Source organism: Rattus norvegicus, chromosome 11 (assembly GCF_021556685.1).
Source record: "Rattus norvegicus strain SHRSP/BbbUtx chromosome 11, alternate assembly SHRSP_T2T, whole genome shotgun sequence".
Classification (NCBI taxonomy): Eukaryota; Metazoa; Chordata; class Mammalia; order Rodentia; family Muridae; genus Rattus; species Rattus norvegicus.
This window is the reverse complement of record NC_141544.1, coordinates 43,842,953-43,866,598: the sequence shown is the minus strand read 5'-3', so window position 1 is coordinate 43,866,598 and position 23,646 is coordinate 43,842,953. Positions and strand designations below refer to the sequence as shown.

The 23,646-nt window shown below is 41.0% G+C and overlaps 1 protein-coding gene across 50 annotated transcripts in view; it reads left to right on the top strand.

The window, feature by feature from the left end:
* The window catches only part of Synj1 (synaptojanin 1), a 76,939-nt gene that overhangs the window by 37,269 nt on the left and 16,024 nt on the right, over positions 1 to 23,646 (top strand). For 31 of the 50 annotated variants that reach the window (XM_087577102.1, XM_087577095.1, XM_087577125.1 and 28 more), the window contains 11 exon segments: positions 2,143 to 2,166; positions 4,379 to 4,570; positions 6,262 to 6,346; positions 9,620 to 9,760; positions 9,853 to 10,045; positions 10,283 to 10,441; positions 12,748 to 12,904; positions 13,408 to 13,525; positions 13,626 to 13,841; positions 15,546 to 15,624; positions 18,644 to 18,806. In XM_087577102.1, coding sequence (XP_087433228.1) covers positions 2,143 to 2,166; positions 4,379 to 4,570; positions 6,262 to 6,346; positions 9,620 to 9,760; positions 9,853 to 10,045; positions 10,283 to 10,441; positions 12,748 to 12,904; positions 13,408 to 13,525; positions 13,626 to 13,841; positions 15,546 to 15,624; positions 18,644 to 18,806 — 1,527 coding nt within the window. 50 annotated transcript variants of the gene reach the window in all.

Genomic DNA, 23,646 nt, shown 5'->3' with positions numbered 1-23,646 from the left:
AATTTGGGACAAGTGGTTTTTATAAAGTAGGATTCTCCAATGAAGTTTTTCTCTTGTCAAATGTTAATACTGTGATACTTAGCCACAAACTGGCTGTTTCATTCTGAACACTACGTGTACTTTCTTCTACAGATTATGACTTGAGGACTGTGTAGTCTAAGTGCTGCTAACCTGATACAAGGCAGGATCCCATAGAGCATAGGGTAGCACTTTAAAGCATTCAGTAATCCAACTCTACAGGCAATGCTTCATTGAAAAAACCCTCTCTCTGTGTTGGTTAATTTCTTATAATCACATCCTAACTGGTTGTTATTGTCTGAATCAGCTTAAATCACAGTAATGATTGAAAGCAGTGTTTATTATTGGTCACTAACCCCTATGACCTATTCTAATAGTTGTCTTAAATATGTAGCTTTCAAAGTAACTTTTCCCCCAACATAGCTTTTTATCTTTTCGTATGTCTTGTACTAAATGTCAAAAACATTAACTTTTCATGTTATTGAATACATAGAAGCAATATTATGAGGAAACTAAACAACATTCATTGTACATGCCATACATTAGACTTCCTGCCTCTCTCCAGCTTTGATAGGGTATAATTGACAAGCTCACTTAGATTCCTTTAGTTCCCATTAGGACTTTAGAGTCGTGGACATCTTTCCTCAGCCCCAAACCTTCCAGCACTTGCTCTTCACACAGGACATTCCTGGATCTGGTAATGCCCTCTGGAGACTGACCATGCAGGTGATCACAGAATGTCAGATTTCTCCTGATGCCGTGAAGGTTGCCTATCACAAGTAGCCTCCTAGGAATGTATAAGTAGTCTTGGGGGATGTGACCTACTCAAATTCTATTTTTAAAATAAGTCTGATACTTACTACGTCTTTGAACTTCAGACTTCTTCCTGGTTTCCAGTAGAGACTGACTGAGCTCTGTTTTGTCACCTCTTTGCACCCGTGCCTACTTGATGTGGAGGCATTAATAAACAACAGTGGAAAGTAAGTGTGAGGGGAGAGGAGAAGCAAGATGCCCAGGAACTCCCCAAGCTAAGCGGCAGGTGTCTAGTTCCCTGCACAGCTCACCGTGTGTCACACGCCTCTCAGAAGTGGTCAGCTCCATGCCATGCTTATTCTGACACTGAGAGACAGCTTGGTCCAGTGTGGTTGACATGTTAGGTAATAATGTGGACATGGTGCCAGTTTTGCATGAGCTTTTGCGTGGTTTTGCTGGCAAGCAGCATTAGGCAAATGCAGAAAACTACCCAGCAGAACCAGCATGGGTGCAGATATGCAAAACGTGCATAGCCATATGCACATACCTTAAACATCTTCCCTTCTGCAGTTCAATGCCCTTTGAGCCATACCCACCCACATCTGATGCTCGACATCCATCCATTTTCTTAGGGCCCTTTTGCTGCCATTCACAGTTGCTGTGCCCTTCTGGTGCTGATTTCTACAAGCCACCTTCATATTTTTAAGAGCTGTAATGCCTTACTGTTGTATAGTCCTGCATTTCATACATTTAACATACATAGTGCCATGCCGTCTTCAAAACTAGGCTCCGTCTTCTTTGCTGTGTCACTTTTGAAGTTTTTATATGTGATACCCAATCCCATTTTCCCCAAAACTTCGATAGCCACATGAATTTTCATAGTTTTACATAGTATAGTTGATGGTTTTAATGCACTTGTCTTCTTATAGCTGAAATGATAGCAGTTATCATTGGAGAGTCCCAGAACATTGAACGTTAGGTGTTAAGACATAGCTTTCTGTGTCTTCGGTGTCCTTCAACCTCTTAGATTTTTATGCTCATACTCTCTCTTTCACGTGTGCGCAGACAGACAGACACACACACACACACACACACACACACACACACACACACACACAAGCTTCTGGAAGAGGAAAACCTTCATATTGCAAAGCAGTGGACATCATGAGGACAGGACACCCTCAGACACACGGGTTTGTACCAGTTATTGTTATTTATTGTCTTTGGTGTTCTACCTTCAAACACAAACTCAGGTTGTCAACCTGACAGAAATAGCGCCACCTCAGGATGTTTTAAGGTGACACAATAAGTTTTCAATGTAACTTGTTGTTTTACTAATGATTCTTTGTTTTCTTCTTGATGCATCCATAGTGTCTGAACAGACATTACAGTCAGGTACAGTATAGAAAAATCCATGTATAAATAAAAGCAACCTTTTCTTTATTTTTTAAAGCTGATGTTGAAAACACAGGTATAATTTTATCATATTACAGAGTAAATTAATATTATTACTCTAAATAAAAATTTTAAGTTTGCAGAAATTAAGTACTTTATTTGGGAAGAAATATACAGGATTCTTTCTCTTCCTGCATCACAGGCGTACTCTAATGGGAGATAATTCAGCTAGATGAAAGTTCACGTCCTGTTTCCTTGAACATTATCCCCGTTAGATCTTACTCTTCCAGGCTGCAGGCAAAGGTCTGCATGGGACTTTCTGCGGTGGTGCAGATCCTGCCCATGCTGGTTGTACTCACTCAGCACTGCCTGGCACACAGGCTGCTGGCTCACTCCCTTACCGTGCAGATGACCGTTCTCTAGAAGTACAGGCCTGCACCGAAACAAGATCTGAAACCGGCTCACTTTAAACAGCATCGTGTTGCTCCCCAAGTCAGAGCTGGTGCATGGGCAATGCTTAATATGGCTCTCTTCTCCTTGCCTGTGCATTCGTAGGGACCCCGTCTCTTCATCCTCTGTGGTTCGTGATCTTGTCTTTAAAGCCAACTCTGTAGCAAACAGGACAAAGCCAAAGTTTGGCCTGAAACTTAGCTGCAAAGCAACACCTTCTCTTCCCTTCTTAGGATGTTTTGCCTGACCACCACTGTGTCTTCTGACAACCATTGCTGTTTTTGTTTTAAATGAAAGTGAGGAGGGAGCGCTTGGCTGTGCAGTGGTTTATGTGATGAACACCATTTCTGTAAGGATGTAGTGTCTAGACATCTGTGGTCTTAACGGACCCATTTCTTTAAGCACAGCAAGGTGCCATCATGGTGAGAAGAAACTAGGATTATACTTTACCTTCTTATTCCATTCGTAAAGTGACTTGACCTTGTTCATTCAAACAACAAGACAGCCTGGGTTTGTTCACAAGGCATTACTGTTTGTTCAGTTCCTTAAGCTGTACAATCACAGAATTGACATCTTGATACTGAGTGGATTTTAATGCTGTTTTCACAGTAGCAGTAGCAATGACTTTAGAGCCAGTAATGTCCATCACAATAGAGAATGGCTTTTTACTGGATGTTATCAGCTTTAGTTAGGTGTACTGAGGACAGAGCAAATAATTTGCTTTTGTTTGCACCCTGTCACTGCTATAGACAATCAAATCAAACAGGAAGAGGTTGAGAAATGTACACATCTGCCTTTAAGAAAGTGGAGATAGGATTGTCCAAATAATCTTCAGGTCCCAGTGGCTCCGAAGTTAAAACTACGGTCAGGAGACAAATGTGGTACTGACCTTTACAGTGCCAGTTCTCAGGCCTCTGCTAATTCTCAGTATCATAAATAATAACATGGGAAGGTGAGGTCATTTGTCATAGAGTGAGAGAGTGTATGGAACTAAGCAAGGGAGGACAGGGGACCTGGATGACACAGTGCAGTTCTCACTGGCTAATGAGAGGAGAGAGTAGAGAGGCGGAGGAGGGAGGGAAGAGTGCTGCAGGCGGTGGAAACTGTAGGCTAAAAATGTGTAATGGGAGCAAGCCTGATACGGCTGGTCGCTGAGTGGTGAGTGAACAGAGGGCTGAAGAGGAGGACAGATAGACAGACCCTGGAGGTCTCTACTGAGCTCATGAGCTCCTTCCATGAGAGGGAAGCATTCAGTAGGATTTCACCCAGCCTCTCATCTTCTTCTCTGTGCTCATTTTTGTGAGGGAGCCATTGTTCTCAAGCTGCTTGTCAGTAATTTGAATTTTAACTCGAGATATTTTTAAGTGCTTTTGTTTAGGGAGAAATAAAATTTATATTTTTACCAGCTTCCTAATTAAGATTTTAAGTCATTTGCTGTATTGCTTTTTTTAAAAAAGGCATTTAAGTTTTAGGTATATGAACAAGCATACCATTGAATCCGAACTGTTCCTCCTGCATGCGTTATGTCTCTTCAGTCATTCTGTAGTAGTTTTTATGTCAGCCTTTAATTTCTTTGATGCAGTGTGGTTAATGCATCCGGCTGGGCTTGGCGTTGAGGGCTGATATCTTCCTTGTGCCTGCGCATGCATTTTATTTGTGCTTGTGATGATAGTTGTACTTTCTAGATACCTCTGTCACTGAAAAACACTTTTACAGATGATTTGCTGCAGCTAACATTCTCTTGCATCTTGTTTTTGTCTAGCATCTTCCAAAGTCTTAAAGAACATGTGTGAGAACTTCTACAAGTACTCAAAGCCCAAGAAGATCCGAGTGTGTGTTGGAACCTGGAATGTGAACGGCGGGAAACAGTTCCGCAGCATAGCATTCAAGAACCAGACCCTCACCGACTGGCTTCTTGATGCACCCAAGTTAGCTGGCATCCAGGAGTTTCAAGGTTGGATTTTTATATCAGGGGTTTAAAATCCTGACTGCAGTGTGACACTTCACTAATTTAGAAAAGAAACTTGGCTTGCCTTTTTAAAATTAGTTTGAAAGCCAGTATTTCTCAGGCTAAGTCTGACAAAATCTTACCTCACTTTTTATTTATAGAAAATTTGCTATTTAGTTAAAAAAAAAAAAAAGCAATGATGGAGCTGGGTGTGGTGGTTTACATCCATAATCCCAGCACTCTGGAGACTGAGACAGGAGGATTGCTCTAATTTCTAGTCAAATACAGTAAAACTTTGATTCATAAAACAAAATAAACATAAACAAAAGCAACACAAATTTTTAAAAATTTTTTGTCCAGTTGTTTCTCAGGAGATCAGGATGGAGACATCTTTGAAGGCAGCCACACATATAAGAGAAACTACTTCTGTTTTGATTTAAATAGACATGACCCAAGTTTATTTTATAGTTGATCATTTGTACTTTATGATGCAAGCCCAGAATGTTCCATTTTCCAGAGCAGATCATGAGCAGTCTTAAAGAAATTGTGATACCTTGGTTGTAAAAGGCCTGGAGAGATGGCTCAGAGAGAAAAGGCCTTACTGTTCTTCCACAACTCTGAGGTTTCACAGATGTGGCGCACATAAGCCCTTAGGTTTATACACACACACACACACACACACACACACACACACACACACACACACACACACACACACTAACAACAACACAAAACTTAGTTAGATACCTGTCATGAAGCTATTCATAGAACAGCTTTCCAACATTATGAAGTAATTCGAGTTAGGAACTTACGACTCCACTTAAACTTCCATTAAGAATAGTCTGTTATACCAGTAGTACACATGAAGGGGCTATGTGTAGGAAATTGTGCGGGATAGAAATTTTCCTTTTTTAGTCATTTTTAATCAATCATATCTTAGCTTTTGGAATTTATTTCAAACATTTTAGTAAACTCTGGCCATTTCAGTCACAGTAATCAAAATTGGAAAAAAGTGACAGTAATAGAATGATTAATAATAAAAAGAACATCATAGGGTTTTTTTCCACATCTTTAATTCTCTAGCAGATTCGTTACATTGATGCTGCTATTCTAGTTTCATAGATAAAGAACCTAAAACACAGAAAGGGTCCTGCAGCCAGTGTAACAAAGGCAGGGTCTGAGCTCCATTATGGTTCCCAGTGTGTGTGTGTCATGCTATATTTCCCTACTTAGTTCCTTCATGTACAGTTTCCTGTCAGCAAACAAAAGCAAGAACTGCTTCATCACGTGCTTGTGTAATGATGGGCAGGCGCAGTGTGGCCCTTGCGCAGAATCCCCACCAGCAAATGCCTTCTGCATCTCGATCATATATCTTCTCGGAGTAATTCCTTTAATTCTGCAAATTTGATTCGCCTTCACCTTTAAGAAGCGAGGCGTGTTTCTCTATTGTTAGAGGCACAAACTTTAACCGTTGTTTTTAAACGATTTTATTTAGTTCTTAAGGATATTCAAAATACTCTTAAATAGACTTAAATTTGCAGCAGTGTAGCTCACTGATGAATTTTTACTTTTGATGGGAGTTTGGTCAAATTGAAAACATAGAAGGAGTTTTATGTGATCTGGGACTGAATTTATTGGGTAAGGCTGCCATTTGACCTATGCTATATTTAAAGGTATTTTTGAATGCTTAATTGTAGATAAGAGAAGTAAGCCAACTGATATATTTGCAATTGGCTTTGAAGAAATGGTGGAGCTGAATGCTGGGAACATTGTGAATGCAAGGTGAGCTAGCTTGGTAACAGCACTGGAAGGCGGGTCAGTGAGCTGTCACAGTGCTGGGATTGAGAAAGTGTGTGGAAAGGAACTTTTCAAACTGTAAATAGCAGTTCTCAATAGTTTTGGTATGAGTCTCTTTCTAAACTTAAAAGATTGATATTATAGTAGAAAATAAGACTGGAAAAGTGTAAACAGTTATTTTATATTGGCAAGATGTCTTTTCTCCAAACCTGATGATCTGAGTTTGATCCTGGAACCACTATAAAAAGGAGAAGGAGAAAGTGGCTCTACAGAGTTGACTTCTGACCTCCAGATGTGCACTGTGGTCTAAACCAGAAGTTTACTGGGAAGCATGGCATTGTTTGTGGGTTTTACATTGCTTAATGTCTACATTAAGACACCTGAGTTCTGGGGGTTGGGGATTTAGCTCAGTGGTAGAGCGCTTGCCTAGCATGCGCAAGGCCCTGAGTTCGGTCCCCAGCTCCGAAAAAAAGAAAAAAAAAAAAAGACACCTGAGTTCCTCCACATACTTCACGTGCTTCCATATTGTGCTGCAAGTTGTTAGGAGTGAATTACGTGAAAGAAAAACCCAGATAAATATATAGTTGGAAAAATACTTTAATAACCTTTCTAGAAAATGTCTCCTCTGAAAGGTGCTATATAAAAACTGAACAAATGGTAGTACCTCTTAAAACTCAGTTGAAGGGGTTGGGGATTTAGCTCAGTGGTAGAGCGCTTACCTAGCAAGCTCGAGGCCCTGGGTTCGGTCCTCAGCTCTGGTGGGTGTGTGGGGGGGGAATTAGTTGAAAATGGAAGCTAAAACCTTGTTAGTGAAATTTGAAAAGACAGGTTTGTTTGTTTGTATGTGTATTAGTGTTTTGCCTTTGTGTATATAAGTGAGTCATATATAGACTCTGCCTGAGAGGTCAGAAGAGGGTCTGAGATGCTCACGAACGAGACTGGGTTAACAGACAGCTGTGAGCTGCCCTGTGAGTGCTTGCGTGCCCTGGAGAGCAGTCAATGCTGGTAGCTGCTGACCACCTCCAACAATTAGTGAGCTTTCTGTGCTTTTGTTGTGCTAAAATCCTTCACTCTTACTGTGGATCAGTCTTCTAACACTGTGGGCTTTGGTTATTTAGAAAAGTTCACTGAGTGTGTACATAGTCCTAAGTTCTGACACATCTACAATACTGTTTTGGTTGGGATCAGCAATGGATATTTCATCAAACTCTTCAAATACTGGGAAGTAGTGAAATCACAGTGGCTAACCCAAGTTTTATAAAAATTCTCACTTTTGCTTGAAAATACAACTTTTGAGCGGACCAGCAAGCTAGCACAGCAGGTGAGGGTCTTTGCCACCAAGCCTGATGACCTAGTTTGTTCACTAGAATCCACATGGCAAAAGCGAAAGGACAGCTCCTACAAGTTGTCTTCTTATGCTCTCTCCTACAGACACTGGCACACTACAGCCATGTAAACAATAATTTTTAAAAATATAGAAGAAAATTTCAAGCTTTATTCTTTTTTTTTTTTTTTGACTCTGGGGTTTTCTTTTTCAGACAAAGATCCAGTCTGGCCACAAACTACCCATAGCCATTTAGTTGTGGCTGGCCTTAAACTTCTGATTTTTTTGCCCCTGCCTCCCAGGTGCTGAGTTTCAGGTGACAATGCTACCCCACTTTTATCCATGGATGGGATTGAGCCCAGGGCTTCATGCATGCTAGATAGACCCTATTCTAAGGGAGCTACATCCCATGCTCTTCAGGTCTTATTATTAGAAGTTAATACTGTTGCCTGTTTTCCTCGTAACAAACAGGACAGTCTAAAGAAATACCTCCCAATAACATCAGTCGAAATGACCACACTCTCGAGTGGTTCTTTCAAGGGCTATGTGCTATGAGAGGCAGCAGGTAGTTCATAGTGTAGAATGGCAGGGGCTTCCATTCAGTGATTAGAGAAATGTGCTCAGAACATTGAGGGGGGCAGCTCCCAGGTGGACTTCAGTGAGACCAATAATGATCACCACTTCCTTAGAGCCAGTCTGTTAAACCTGTGGATATTTTTACAGTTTAATTTGAATAGTTGATGTCAGTTCTTTCTGAATCCTAATTATAATAACCTGAATTTTTGTAGACTGTACACTGACCATCAGTGGATGATGTTGATTGATAACATGCCCTGAAGGACAGCCATGCGCAACTACAAAGACTACAGTAGCCTCATTTTGCTAGTAGAAATAAAGTTGACCTTGTTTCTCAGTTTTAGGTGATATTAAGGGTTATTGTTTGGTGATGGTATTGTGTTTTTTGTAAAGATGAAAATGTCCACTGTATTAAAGACATAAAAGTAATTAGGAGTAAAATGGTAAATGTCTTAGACTTGGCCTAAAATGTCCCAGGTTTATAAGGAGGAGGGAAGAAGAGAGATTTTTGAAGCTAAATATTGGTTTGTGGTGACTTATTTTACAGTTGTAAGCTCTTAAAATTTTTTTCCATAATCATTTAAAAGAAAAATTTTGTAAACTAAAATAAAAATTAATTTAGGGGACTGGAGAGGTACCTTAGCAGTTAAGATCTCTTGCTGTTCTTCCTGTAAACCAGAATTTAGTTCCCATCATCCATATAAAATGGCTCACAACAACCTATATCTCTTTCTCCAGGACTTTTAACACACACACACACACACACACACACACACACACACACACACACACACAGAGTAGTTTTTAAATAAAATTTAAATTCATGAATAAGATAAGTGGGGGTGAGACAAGGTGATGTGTAGAAGTACATGTTTCTCATTAGCTTAATAATACTCGACATTAAAGTGTAGAGTTTGTCTGAGTCACTCACCTCATGTCTCTTTTTAACTCATTTCTTATTTCTCTTGTTGTTTTGTTTCTTGGTGGTTTTTTATTTTAGCATTATTTGTTTGGGGGCATGTGTGTATGAAGGCACACATGTGCAGTGCTGTGCATGCAGAGGTCAGAGGATAACCTCAGGGTCAGTTCTCTCCTTCCCCAAGGGTCATGGGGATCAGACTCATGTTGTCAGGCTTGGCTATGGTACCTTTACGTGATGTGCCTTCTCACCAAACCCATATCTCCTCTTGGATGAGTTGTAAGTTTTAAACACTTTATTGTTTTGGTCGAGCTGCACATTTTTCTTTTTAACAGAAACAGAAAGCAGCTTGCATGAAAATGTTTTTCTTCTTAAGAAATGAGATGTATAAAAGTGTATAAGACTTTCCCTAAAGATTCCCTCTGTAACACTTTGGCAGCACAACAAACCAGAAGCTGTGGGCAGTGGAACTGCAGAAGACCATCTCCAGAGACAACAAGTATGTTCTCCTGGCCTCGGAGCAGTTGGTGGGTGTCTGCCTGTTTGTCTTTATCAGACCGCAGCATGCTCCCTTTATCAGGTCAGTGACAGACCCGTTCTGTGTCTCTTCTCACTACCTGACAAGAAAGGTCTAGCGATGTCAGCTCTTCCATTCATGACTTCTGTGTGTAGGGATGTTGCAGTCGATACTGTGAAAACTGGGATGGGAGGCGCGACTGGAAATAAGGGCGCTGTTGCAATCCGGATGCTCTTCCACACCACCAGCCTTTGCTTTGTCTGCAGTCACTTTGCTGCAGGCCAGTCCCAAGTCAAAGAGAGAAATGAAGATTTCGTAGAAATAGCACGAAAATTGAGTTTCCCCATGGTAAGCTTCTGCTTTTGTTCCTTAAGAGAACCCTGCACTGTATTTAAGTTTATCCTCCATTTTCTGTCAGCCGTGTTGAAGATTTAAAGCAGTCCTTAGAGACACCAACAGTGCTCACCTACCTCTCGACTGCTGTCTTGTTACTCGTGGGCTCGTGGCAGAGTGCAAGCCCCGTGAAGCAGAGAGACAGTGACACACGGGTTATTTTGAACTTCAAGTGCTGTCTCGTGTTTCCAGGGAAGAATGCTCTTCTCCCATGATTACGTATTCTGGTGTGGTGATTTCAACTATCGAATCGATCTTCCTAATGAAGAAGTTAAAGAGCTCATAAGACAGCAAAATTGGGATTCTCTTATAGCTGGAGATCAACTCATCAATCAGAAAAATGCAGGACAGGTAAATACATCCTGAGAAGATAATTGTCTTACAGGAGGGACTTTTGGAGAGCTAGAGACATGGGTCAGCTGTTAAGTGCACTTACTGCTCTTACCAAAAATTCAGGTCCAGTTCCCAGCACCCACACACTGGGCAGCTCACAACCACTGTAACACTAGGTCCATAACTCTAGGACCGTAACTCTAGGTCCAGGGGATCCAGTGTCCTCTTCTGACACACAATAGACAAGTAGGCATATAAAAAGATACACAGAAATAAAAAGGAGTATAAGTTTATATTTCCTCAGAGAGGGGAAGGGGAGGGGGAGAGGGAGAGAGAGAGAGAGGACTTGGGACTTGGGACTGGGGAGATGAGAATGGGGCTAAAGCACTTGCCCTGCAGTGCTGGAGGTCAAGTGTGATCTTCAGAACCTACACAGAAAGCCCCAGGTAAACGCCGATACAGCGGCATCACCTGCAGTCCTTAGACAGCTGGGAAGCAGACACAATAACAGTCAATTGCCAGAAGGTTCTGGACCAGCCAGCCTGGAGTAAAACTGCAGAATCCAGATGAATCCTGCTTCCTGAGAGTTGTCCCTGACCTCCACATGTGTCCTGTGACACATATGTGCCCTCTTCACTCAACACACTCACACATAAAATTATATATACACACACAATAAAGAAAAGCTGTAAAAGGAGGCTTTGAATTTTGGCATTAAACATATTTTCTTATTTTATTTCTGTATTTATTGTGAGTCATTTCTACATATCTGTAGCATTCAGGATTATTTTTTCTTGAAAGAATGAAAGAAAAGAAATAAGAAAGAAAGGAAGGGGAAGGGAATATTAAACAAAAAGTTTATGATTCTTCCTAGGAAGAAAATACATTAATTTCTTTGTGAGATGCGCTGTCAAACAGAAGGCTTATATTGTAGGGATGGTGATAATGTTGACTCTCAGCTTAAGGAGAAGGGATAGGAGCCACTGGTACAGTGCGTGGGACCATGGAGCTGAGTGTCACCATCATAGATGTCAGCTCTGTCATTCCAAAGCACAATATCAGGCTAGATGGTTCCCAGAGCTTCATACCAATTGGCACTTTTTTCTTTAAGATTGGGCAAGACTGGGTATTGAACCTAGGTTTTTGTGCTTCCCAGGCAAGTGTTCTGCTTCTGAACTGCAATCCCAGTCCTTCCTAGAGTTCTGAGTGTCTCATAAAGCAGAATGATTTCTTTATTCATGCTTTTAAAGTTTCACTAATGGCAAGGTTAAGTGATAGGGAAAAGGTCATATTTTTCCACTGTGGGGTTTTTATTTTTATTGGGGGGGTGGTTATTGTTACTTTCGTTCTTTCTGTTAGAAATACTTACTAGATAGACAGATATTTTGTATGAGACTGTCCAGCACATAAGCATAAAAGTATAGTTCTGGAGAGATGGCTCAGTGGTTAAGGGCACTTGCCGCCCTGTCTGAAGACTCTGGATCCAAAGCCCTATTGTGACCTCCGTGGACACCAGCAAAGACAAGCACATAAATAAAATACATCAGCAGTTCCTGGCACCCGCAGACTTGGGCTGCTCTCACTCAGCCTTGGACAAATAAGCTCCTTATAGTGTCAGCAATCCGTGGAGAGATGCACAGCTGCCCTGGGATAAGCACTCCGTCTTATCATCCATCCCTATTAACCCCACCCCCAAGGCTCAGGGACGTCTCAGACGGTGAGGCAGAAAGTGCGGTAATAGGATGAGGGGGGCCGAGACACAGCACCCACATAGGACCAGCCAGCCAGAGTTGCCTACAGAGAGGCTGGATGACTCTTGTGGAGCAGCCATTGGCAGCTGAGAGTTACTGTAGGAGAGAGAACCATTTTTTAAAGATCTGGCCACTGGCAGGTTTTCCATGCCCTGGTACACTGGTTATGAACCTATGTCATGACCCTTTGGGAACCACATACCAGAGAGTTACAGTAGGATTCATAGTGGTAGCAAAATTACAGTTCTGAAGCAGTAACAAAAATGATTTTATGGTTGGGGTCAGCACGTGAGGAGCTGTACTAAGGGGTCACAGCATTAGGGAGGGTGAGAGCTGCTGCAGTAGTGGATGTTCCCACACCCAAGCACATCTGTACAGCACTAGTGGGATTTAATGAGTTATCAAAAAGGAAGACAGGATGTTGAGGATGGAGGAGCACTGAAGAGGGACAACAGAGGCTATCTATGATCATGTTTCATTGCATACATGGAGTCTCAAAAATCCAGAAAAAGTTTAAATAAAAACATAAACGTTTATGTGTTTTGAAAAAAACTTTGTGTATGTTTATTTTAGATCTTTAGAGGATTTTTAGAGGGAAAAGTAACGTTTGCTCCAACCTATAAATATGACTTGTTTTCCGAAGACTATGACACCAGTGAAAAGTGCCGCACCCCTGCTTGGACAGACCGAGTCCTCTGGAGAAGGAGGAAGTGGCCTTTTGACAGATCAGGTGAGGAGTGAACTTTTCTATTTAGGTAAATTAATCTGAATTTTGTGAGAAGGAAGAAAGGAGCAATAAATATTAAGCAACAAAAGCTATTTTATACAAAGGTTATCTAGCACAAAACAAACATTTTATGCCCATTTTTAAGTGATATAATTTCATGTAAAGTAAAGAAACATTTATTTTGTAAAATTTCTGATTGCAATCCTGAAATTGTGGTTTTTCAATGACCATTTGGTCATTTAATAGAACGTTTATGAAACATTGTTTGGTCTCAGGCCTTTAAGTAATTTTAGAAGCAAGCAACATCTCCCTGAGTAAAGAATAAAATAACTTGACAAACAAATTTCTAGGTTAAAGATGTCTAATAGTGGCTGCTTCCAGTGTTCTGTCATCCTGTCCTCAGACTGCTGAAGGTTCTAGAAGAAAGTATGCACTTACGTGTGCCGTATGCCCTGCCTCTCCTTCTCATGTGGCCTCTCTTGAACTTTCCTTTATTCTAATTGCAGCTGAAGACTTAGATCTTCTGAATGCTAGTTTCCAAGATGAAAGTAAAATCCTGTATACATGGACTCCTGGCACCTTGCTGCACTATGGAAGAGCCGAGCTGAAGACTTCTGACCACAGGTTTAAACAGCCTCAGTTCTTCTAATGATGCTTGAAGTTTGTTTGAAATAAAACCCTTTAGAAACATTTCTAATGCATCTACCTTCCTCTGTGCCTTAAGGCCCGTTGTCGCCCTGATCGATATAGATATATTTGAAGTTGAAGCTGAAGAGAGACAAAAAATTTATAAAGAAGTTATTGCAGTCCAGGGCCCACCGGACGGCACAGTACTGGTCTCAATCAAAAGTTCTGCACAAGAGAATACTTTCTTTGACGATGCTTTGATCGATGAGCTTCTGCAGCAGTTTGCACACTTCGGCGAAGTTATACTTATAAGGTAAGTGAGGGTTTATGACCCAGCACATATAAGTGGTCGTTTGTGCACTGGGGAGTCTGTTCTACTGACTGACTGCTTCATGGGCTGGTGCTCCACACTAGACAGCCGCACTTGGGATGTTCTTCAAGAGCTCCTGGGTTTTCAAATTAAGTTCTCTGTAGGAAACTTAAAATGAATAATGAAACATACATGAACAATTGAAGACAAAGACATTTTTTAATTCAGGAATGGCCTCTTCCTGATTCCGTACAGTGGAACAATGTAGCAAGGTTTGTGTGAGAGGGAAGCTATGCTTGGACATTTTAGTGTTTTAAGGAGAGAAAAATAAAGGTTTGATAGTGCACACCAGTACTTTAGGACTCAAGAGGCAGGAGGATAATTACCTCAAGGACAGTGTGAACTACATAGAAAATATGTAAATAACTATTTAATAAGTAAACAACCTGGAGGGATTTTTTTTAATTCCCAAAGCTTAAGAAATCTGATGTTTATATTATAAATGTCATTATAAGAGATAAATGTTCAATTTCTAGCCAGCAGCAATGTGATGAGTAGGAGCCATTTATTCTGGTCTCAGTCCCTGTGCTGACTTACCCACCTGCTTCCTGCAGGCCAGCATGCCTCTTGTCCTAGCAGGGCTTTCTCTCACCCTACTTCTCTACTCACTGCCTTTGTATGATGTTCATTTGCTTCTTTGAGGATAGTTTATTTGTGTTCAGTAGGCAAACCTCTGTAAGGTATGGAATTGTAGAAACCATAGAAGAGCAGAGAACTTAAAGATGTGGCTCTGCTTTATCTATTTGGAAAAGTCATTGTAGTGGCTTTTTCTCCAGACCCATGGAATGATGATGGGGTAGTTTCTGTCAGGTGGAATTCATGCCTGAGACATAACAGGTCTTTTCAAGGAGCAGAGGAACAAATTTTAAAAAATAGACATTTTTTAATAGGCCCTTTGATTTTTCTTACCCCTCCCCAAACCTTTGAGAGCATTCTATTTTAAATCATCAAACTTTTATAAAACCTGAGCCTGACAGATGGCTCAGTGCACAAAGGCATTGCCTCGGTTCCACACTTGGGACCCATGTAAGGAGGAAGGAGATAGCAGACCCTACAGAGTTGTCCTCTGACCTCCACATGCATGCCCTAGCAATAATGAATTCATTTTTTTGTAAAAGGCTTAAGAACTTAAGGCTTTAGAAAGTACACTGTAAAGGCTTCGACATTTACAGATAACAGTAAGCCTTGCCAAGCATAGAAACTCTGTGAGCTGTGCGAGTAGGCACAGGTAGCTGCATGAACAAAGGTAAGGTCCACACTGTGTAAGGGAGAGAGACGGATAAAGGAGAAGGGATTTGTGGATTTTTAGCTCACTGGGGTCTTCCTAATTCAGAACTGAAATTTAAAACTTTCCTCAGAATATTGCCAACGTTAGGGAGCGTACTGATAAGAAAATAATCTGTTGCGGGGAAGGAACGCCATAGGTGCATTGGCTCGCCTTGAATGAGGCCCTTTCTCCTGCCTGTGCTTGTCACAGGGTGAAGGAAGTGCTGTGTAGAAAGAGAGCGTCCTCTGAGAACCAGCCAGTGGCCACCATGTTCTCTTTGGCCCCGGCTGTTCATTCGTACACCAGTGGCTACAGATTGAGCTAGTTATGTCTGAGAAGTTAATTATATTCTTACTCATTGTTTATTCTTTCTCTTAAAGATTCGTAGAAGATAAAATGTGGGTTACATTTTTGGAGGGGAGCTCTGCCTTGAATGTTCTGAGCCTAAATGGTAAAGAGGTAAGGTAGACTTGCTGATCCCAAACCATTCCATATGTCTCAGGATTGTGTTTGTGCAGACAGCCACTTGATGTCTAGATGTATTTTCAGTTAAGACAAATGGAAAACCGTGAACTCTATGAGGGTCACTTAGTATTTTTATTTACTAGTCTGTTTTCTGCCTAACTTAAGGTTATTTTACTTTCCCCTCAGAGCTATTAACCATTGACAGAAATGAAAAGGAAAACACAGCCCCTGCCTAATTTGATTTCTATGATATTTAATACAAATTACTATAAAATTTTAATTAAAATTAGATATTTCAGCTTCTCCGCATTGCTACCAAGTGGAGAACATGCTTTCTTGACAAGAACATGGGGCAGAGGGTGCAGAAGGCCCTTACCCTTCCCAGGAGTTACCCATGAATGACCAAGGAGGGACTTTCCTGTCCAATGCCCTTTCCCAGCATGGGTATAGAATATCCTCATATAGCAAACACACCACATTGTAGCATTCTCAGATTAACTGCTGGAGCTGTTTCTAGTCTTTGGTTTGAAATGTCATTGATGGGGAACTTACACTGATGGCCTGTGTAATTTTGTTTCTGTAAAATGTTGCATCTGTCAATTTTTATGAATCATTTTTCTTTTTTTTTCACATTTTCACTCCTTTTTTTTCATTTTTTATTGGATATTTTCTTTATCTACATTTCAAATATTATCCCCCTTCCTGGTTTCCTCTCCAGAAGCCCCCTATCCCATCCTCCCACTCCCTGCCTCTATGAGGGTTCTTCCCCCACCCACCCACTCCTTCCCACCTCCCCAACCTAGCATTCCCCTATACTGGGGCATTGAGCCTTCACAGGACCAAGGGCCTCTCCTCCCACTGATGCCAGACAAGGCCATCCTCTGCTACATATGCAGCTGGACTCATGGGTCCCTCCATGTGTACTCTTTGGTTGGTGGTTTAGTCCCTGGGAGCTCTGGGAGCTCTGGGAGCTCTGGTTGGTTGATATTGTTGTTCTTCCTATGGGGTTGCAAACCCCTTCAGCTTCTTTAGTCCTTTTCTAACTCCTGCAATGGAGACCCCATGCTCACTCAGTCCAATGGTTGGCTGCAAGCATTTGCCTCTGTATTTGTCAGGCTCTGGCAGAGCCTCTCAGGAGACAGCTATATCAGGCTCCTGTCAGTATGCACTTCTTGGCATCCACAATAGTGACTGAACTGCATACGGGATGGATCCCCAGGTGGGGCAGTCTCTGGATGACCTTTCCTTTAGTCTCTGCTCCACACTTTGTCTCCGTATTTCCTCCTGTGAGTATTTTTGTTCCCCCTTCTAAGAAGGACTGAAGCATCCACACGTTGGTCTTCCTTCTTCTTGAGCTTCATGTGGTCTGTAAATTGTATCTTCATTTTTCTTTTCTAGCGAAATCTGTATTGATAATTGTATGGTCCATTATACACTAGATTGAATTCTAGGCTCCATTTCTCTAACAGTGAGCAACTCCCCAGGAGTTGACTACCCTTCTCTTGTCATGTTACATTTGCTTTCTTAAAGGAGAATATTTGCATGTGTATATTGCCTGAGTTTTATTTGTTTGTTTGTTTTTTAATGTATTACTAATATACTTATGTCAAAATGATAAAAAAAAACAGAAAATATAAGATAATACTTAGTTGACCCTTTTGGAAATTTGGAATACATTTCTAAACCTCTAATGTGTTGACTTTGTTAGAATCATGAATTTAACCCTAGTATTTCAGGTATTATCCCATTTCAAAGAAAACAGTCTGAACCAGCCTATGATACTCTCTCTCTCTCTCTCTCTCTCTCTCTCTCTCTCTCTCTCTCTCACACACACACACACACACACACACACACACACACACACACACACACCATACAGAGACTCAAACACACACACACACACACACCACAACACACACACACATACATACGAGGGGGAGGGGGTGGACGGAGGGAAAGAGAGGGGGGGTCATGTTCTTTAAATGATATTTGGTAAATATAAGATTTTTGTTGACTTGATCTATGATCTATGAAATGTCTATGTAAACTAATTAAATTCATTTCAATGCTGGGTTTGGTGAAACAAGTAATGGATTTAGGAACTCTGAATTTAAAGCTCAGTGGCTGTCAGACAGCCATGCTGCTTAAGTGAGTAGCTCTGGGGAGCGGTAATACTTTGAGCTGGATCTACCCACAGAGTTGCCAACTGTCAGCATGGCGCATTGGCCGTACCTATGCAGATCAACTCTTCAAACAAAGGAAATTTGAACCTGCAATAAAGAGCTTATCAATAGGGAGCGGGTCTCCTGTGTGCTGTGAACTGTAAATGAGGGTCATATCATCTCCATGCCCAGGATAAAGGAGTCTGCTTTGACCCAACAACACAGTTTTGAAGAATTTAAAATAAATCCAAGACACATGTAACTTGATTATTACATGTTGATGTTTATCGAATCATCCTTAGATCTAAAAGTCACTTAAATGTATAAGAAAAGCTGAGGGCATGCTTTACATGCTGCAGCCATTCCAGTTCCGCAACCGTTCATTTTTGTAGAAGATTCAAAATAATCCTCACACAACATTCTCCCGACATTTGAGATGCTAAAAGCATAGGTTAGCTGTTTCAGCATGCGGTGGGGCAGCTCTCAGGGCTGGTGTGCCAAGTGAGAAAGGACGAACCACAGCACGCGCATGCTCAAAGCCCCTCTCCTGTGTAGTTTCACGCAGGAGCAGTTCTTTAATTTATGGACCCAAACCAAAATTACATCACAGATTATCAGTGGTTTATATTTGGCCAGGAAGAGATAAGGAGTCCTAACTACTTTTATTTGGCACCATAAGGCAGAATGTGAGCAACCTTAACATGGAAAGTTTCGGTGTGTGTGGCAGATTGGATTTTGATGATAATCCAACTAAAGTGTTGATGCCACGGCATGGTATGACATAGTGACCCTTCTCCCACAGTCATTTCCATGTTAATACATTTTCTGTATCTTTTTTTTATATCAACTAGTTATTAAATCGGACTATAACAATTACTTTAAAAAGTCCAGACTGGATCAAAACTTTGGAAGAAGAGATGAGTTTAGAGAAAATCAGTGTCACATTGCCCTCATCAACCAGTTCCACCCTGCTCGGTGAAGATGCAGAGGTCTCAGCGGACTTTGACATGGAAGGTGTGTATGTGTACGATGGCTTAGTATCCCACTTCCTCTCTCTCCTTGAACACAGTGTTAATGGTGACTTATTTTCTTTCTTTCTTTTTTTTTTTTATTAACTTGAGTATTTCTTATTTACATTTCGAGTGTTATTCCCTTTCCCGGTTTCCGGGCAAACATCCCCCTAATCCCTCCCCCTCCCCTCCTTTATGGGTGTTCCCCTCCCCATCCTTCCCCCATTGCCGCCCTCCCCCCAACAATCTAGTTCACTGGGGGTTCAGTCTTAGCAGGACCCAGGGCTTCCCCTTCCACTGGTGCTCTTACTAGGATATTCATTGCTATCTATGAGGTCAGAGTCCAGGGTCAGTCCATGTATAGTCTTTAGGTAGTGGCTTAGTCCCTGGAAGCTCTGGTTGCTTGGCATTGTTGTACATATGGGGTCTCGAGCCCCTTCAAGCTCTTCCAGTTCTTTCTCTGATTCCTTCAACGGGGGTCCTATTCTCAGTTCAGTGGTTTGCTGCTGGCATTCGCCTCTGTATTTGCTGTATTCTGGCTGTGTCTCTCAGGAGCGATCTACATCCGGCTCCTGTCGGCCTGCACTTCTTTGCTTCATCCATCTTGTCTAATTGGATGGCTGTATATGTATGGGCCACATGTGGGGCAGGCTCTGAATGGGTGTTCCTTCTGTATCTGTTTTAATCTTTGCCTCTCTATTCCCTGCCAAGGGTATTCTTGTTCCCCTTTTAAAGAAGGAGTGAAGCACTCACATTTTGATCATCCGTCTTGAGTTTCATTTGTTCTAGGCATCTAGGGTAATTCAAGCATTTGGGCTAATAGCCACTTATCAATGAGTGCATACCATGTGTGTTTTTCTGTGATTGGGTTACCTCACTCAGGATGATATTTTCCAGTTCCAACCATTTGCCTACGAATTTCACAAAGTCATTGTATTTGATAGCTGAGTAATATTCCATTGTGTAGATGTACCACATTTTCTGTATCCATTCCTCTGTTGAAGGGCATCTGGGTTCTTTCCAGCTTCTGGCTATTATAAATAAGGCTGCGATGAACATAGTGGAGCACGTGTCTTTTTTATATGTTGGGGCATCTTTTGGGTATATGCCCAAGAGAGGTATAGCTGGATCCTCAGGCAGTTCAATGTCCAATTTTCTGAGGAACCTCCAGACTGATTTCCAGAATGGTTTTACCAGTCTGCAATCCCACCAACAATGGAGGAGTGTTCCTCTTTCTCCACATCCTCGCCAGCATCTGCTGTCACCTGAGTTTTTGATCTTAGCCATTCTCACTGGTGTGAGGTGAAATCTCAGGGTTGTTTTGATTTGCATTTCCCTTATGACTAAAGATGTTGAACATTTCTTTAGGTGTTTCTCAGCCATTCGACATTCCTCAGCTGTGAATTCTTTGTTTAGCTCTGAACCCCATTTTTTAATAGGGTTATTTGTCTCCCTGCAGTCTAACCTCTTGAGTTCTTTGTATATTTTGGATATAAGGCCTCTATCTGTTGTAGGATTGGTAAAGATTTTTTCCCAATCTGTTGGTTGCCGTTTTGTCCTAACCACAGTGTCCTTTGCCTTACAGAAGCTTTGCAGTTTTATGAGATCCCATTTGTCGATTCTTGATCTTAGAGCATAAGCCATTGGTGTTTTGTTCAGGAAATTTTTTCCAGTGCCCATGTGTTCCAGATGCTTCCCTAGTTTTTCTTCTATTAGTTTGAGTGTATCTGGTTTGATGTGGAGGTCCTTGATCCACTTGGACTTAAGCTTTGTACAGGGTGATAAGCATGGATCGCTCTGCATTCTTCTACATGTTGACCTCCAGTTGAACCAGCACCATTTGCTGAAAATGCTATCTTTTTAGCACAGCTTTCATTGTGTCCCATAAGTTTGGGTATGTTGTACCTTCATTTTCATTAAATTCTAAAAAGTCTTTAATTTCTTTCTTTATTTCTTCCTTGACCAGGTTATCATTGAGTAGAGCATTGTTCAATTTCCACGTATATGTGGGCATTCTTCCCTTATTGTTATTGAAGACCAGCTTTAGGCCGTGGTGGTCTGATAGCACGCATGGGATTATTTCTATCTTTCTGTACCTGTTGAGGCCCGTTTTTTGACCAATTATATTGTCAATTTTGGAGAAAGTACCATGAGGAGCTGAGAAGAAGGTATATCCTTTTGCTTTAGGATAGAATGTTCTATAAATATCTGTTAAGTCCATTTGGCTCATGACTTCTCTTAGTCTGTCTACGTCTCTGTTTAATTTCTGTTTCCATGATCTGTCCATTGATGAGAGTGGTGTTGAAATCTCCTACTATTATTGTGTGAGGTCCAATGTGTGTTTTGAGCTTTAGTAAGGTTTCTTTTACGTATGTAGGTGCCCTTGTATTTGGGGCATAGATATTTAGGATTGAGAGTTCATCTTGGTGGATTTTTCCTTTGATGAATATGAAGTGTCCTTCCTTATCTTTTTTGATGAATTTTAGTTGAAAATTGATTTTATTTGATATTAGAATGGCTACTCCAGCTTGCTTCTTCCAACCATTTGCTTGGAAATTTGTTTTCCAGCCTTTCACTCTGAGGTAGTGTCTGTCTTTGTCTCTGAGGTATGTTTCCTGTAGGCAGCAGAATGCAGGGTCCTCGTTGCGTATCCAGTTTGTTAATCTATGTCTTTTTATTGGGGAGTTGAGGCCATTGATGTTGAGAGATATTAAGGAATAGTGATTATTGCTTCCTGTTATATTCATATTTGGATATGAGGTTATATTTGTGTGCTTTTCTTCTCTTTGTTTTGTTGCCAAGACGATTAGTTTCTTGCTTCTTCTAGGGTATAGCTTGCCTCCTTATGTTGGGCTTTACCATTTATTATCCTTTGTAGTGCTGGATTTGTAGAAAGATATTGTGTAAATTTGGTTTTGTCATGGAATATCTTGGTTTCTCCATCTATGTTAATTGAGAATTTTGCAGGATACAGTAACCTGGGCTGGCATTTGTATTCTCTTCGGGTCTGTATGACATCTGTCCAGGATCTTCTGGCTTTCATAGTCTCTGGCGAAAAGTCTGGTGTGATTCTGATAGGTCTGCCTTATGTTACTTGACCTTTTTCCCTTACTGCTTTTAATATTCTTTCTTTATTTTGTGCGTTTGGTGTTTTGATTATTATGTGACGGGAGGAGTTTCTTTTCTGGTCCAATCTATTTGCAGTTCTGTAGGCTTCTTGTATGCTTATGGGTATCTCTTTCTTTAGGTTAGGGAAGTTTTCTTCTATGATTTTGTTGAAGATATTTACTGGTCCTTTGAGCTGGGAGTCTTCACTCTCTTCTATACCTATTATCCTTAGGTTTGATCTTCTCATTGAGTCCTAGATTTCCTGTATGTTTTGGACCAGTAGCTTTTTCCGCTTTACATTATCTTTGACAGTTGAGTCGATGATTTCTATGGAATCTTCTGCTCCTGAGATTCTCTCTTCCATCTCTTGTATTCTGTTGGTGAAGCTCGTATCTACAGCTCCTTGTCTCTTCTTTTGGTTTTCTATATCCAGGGTTGTTTCCATGTGTTCTTTCTTGATTGCTTCTATTTCCATTTTTAATTCCTTCAACTGTTTGATTGTGTTTTCCTGGAATTCTTTCAGGGATTTTTGTGACTCCTCTCTATGGGCTTCTACTTGTTTATTTATGTTTTCCTGGAATTCTTTCAGGGATTTTTGTGATTCCTCTCTGTAGGCTTCTACTTGTTTATTAATGTTTTCCTGTGTTTCTCTAAGGGAGTTCTTCACGTCTTTCTTGAAGTCCTCCAGCATCATGATCAAATGTGATTTTAAATCTAGATCTTGCTTTTCTGGTGCGTTTGGATATTCCGTGTTTGCTTTGGTGGAAGAATTGGGCTCCGATGATGCCATGTAGTCTTGGTTTCTGTTGCTTGGGTTCCTGCACTTGCCTCGGTGACTTATTTCCTATAGCATAATGTTTACCTGATTACATTATACTTGGTAATTTATGTGTTATTTTGTCATTAAATAGTAAATACAATTGCACATTTTAGTTTATATTGTATGGTAAAAGTGTGAATTAGTATTTTGAGTGTGCAGTTTGTGCCAGAATTAAAGTTAAGTAGAAGTTCCAGTAAGTTCATAATTATACAAAAGAAGATACCTTCCAAAGGACTTCAGAAAGAGTCCAAGCGGCTCACAGAACTGAACCCATGGATAAAAAGGCAGTCAAGACTTTGGGACAAATTGCGTGGGTATTGTAGTTTTCTTACCATTATTTGAAAGTCCATTTTCTTTTTATATGTTATATGTGTGGCATAGTTTTATAGGATGTAGCTCTGTGATCAGTGTAGGTGAGGCCCTGGTTCTGTCACCAGCCTTTCTAAAAAGGCATACCTGACTCTGCACTGCAATCTAGTACAGCCAGGTTAAACATCATTAGGATGATCACAGCTAGCTACAAGTGTGTGCGCTCTGTGTGCCAGGTTACGTTGTTCCTTTTCTAGTCGTGACCAAATCCCCTACAGAAACAGGTTATGGAAAGTATATTTATTTTTGCTCACAGGTTTATATATTCACGTCATTTGCAGGAGTAGGACAGCCCTCAGTTTGAGGGGACCTGAGATGCTTTCAAATACTGTGTCTGGCAAAAGAATGAGAGGGATAACCAACCAGGAGATCATAGAATTTTCAGGCAACTTGGGGAACCCAAAGGAGATTGAAACTACAAACATCGTTAATGTAACCATGAAGATTTCATGTTTCTTCAAGAAGTGACACTCACAGACACGTGCAGTTGGCAGAGACGTGAGGTGTGGATGAGGATTGGTAGGGTTTATCATGCACAGGCAACAGG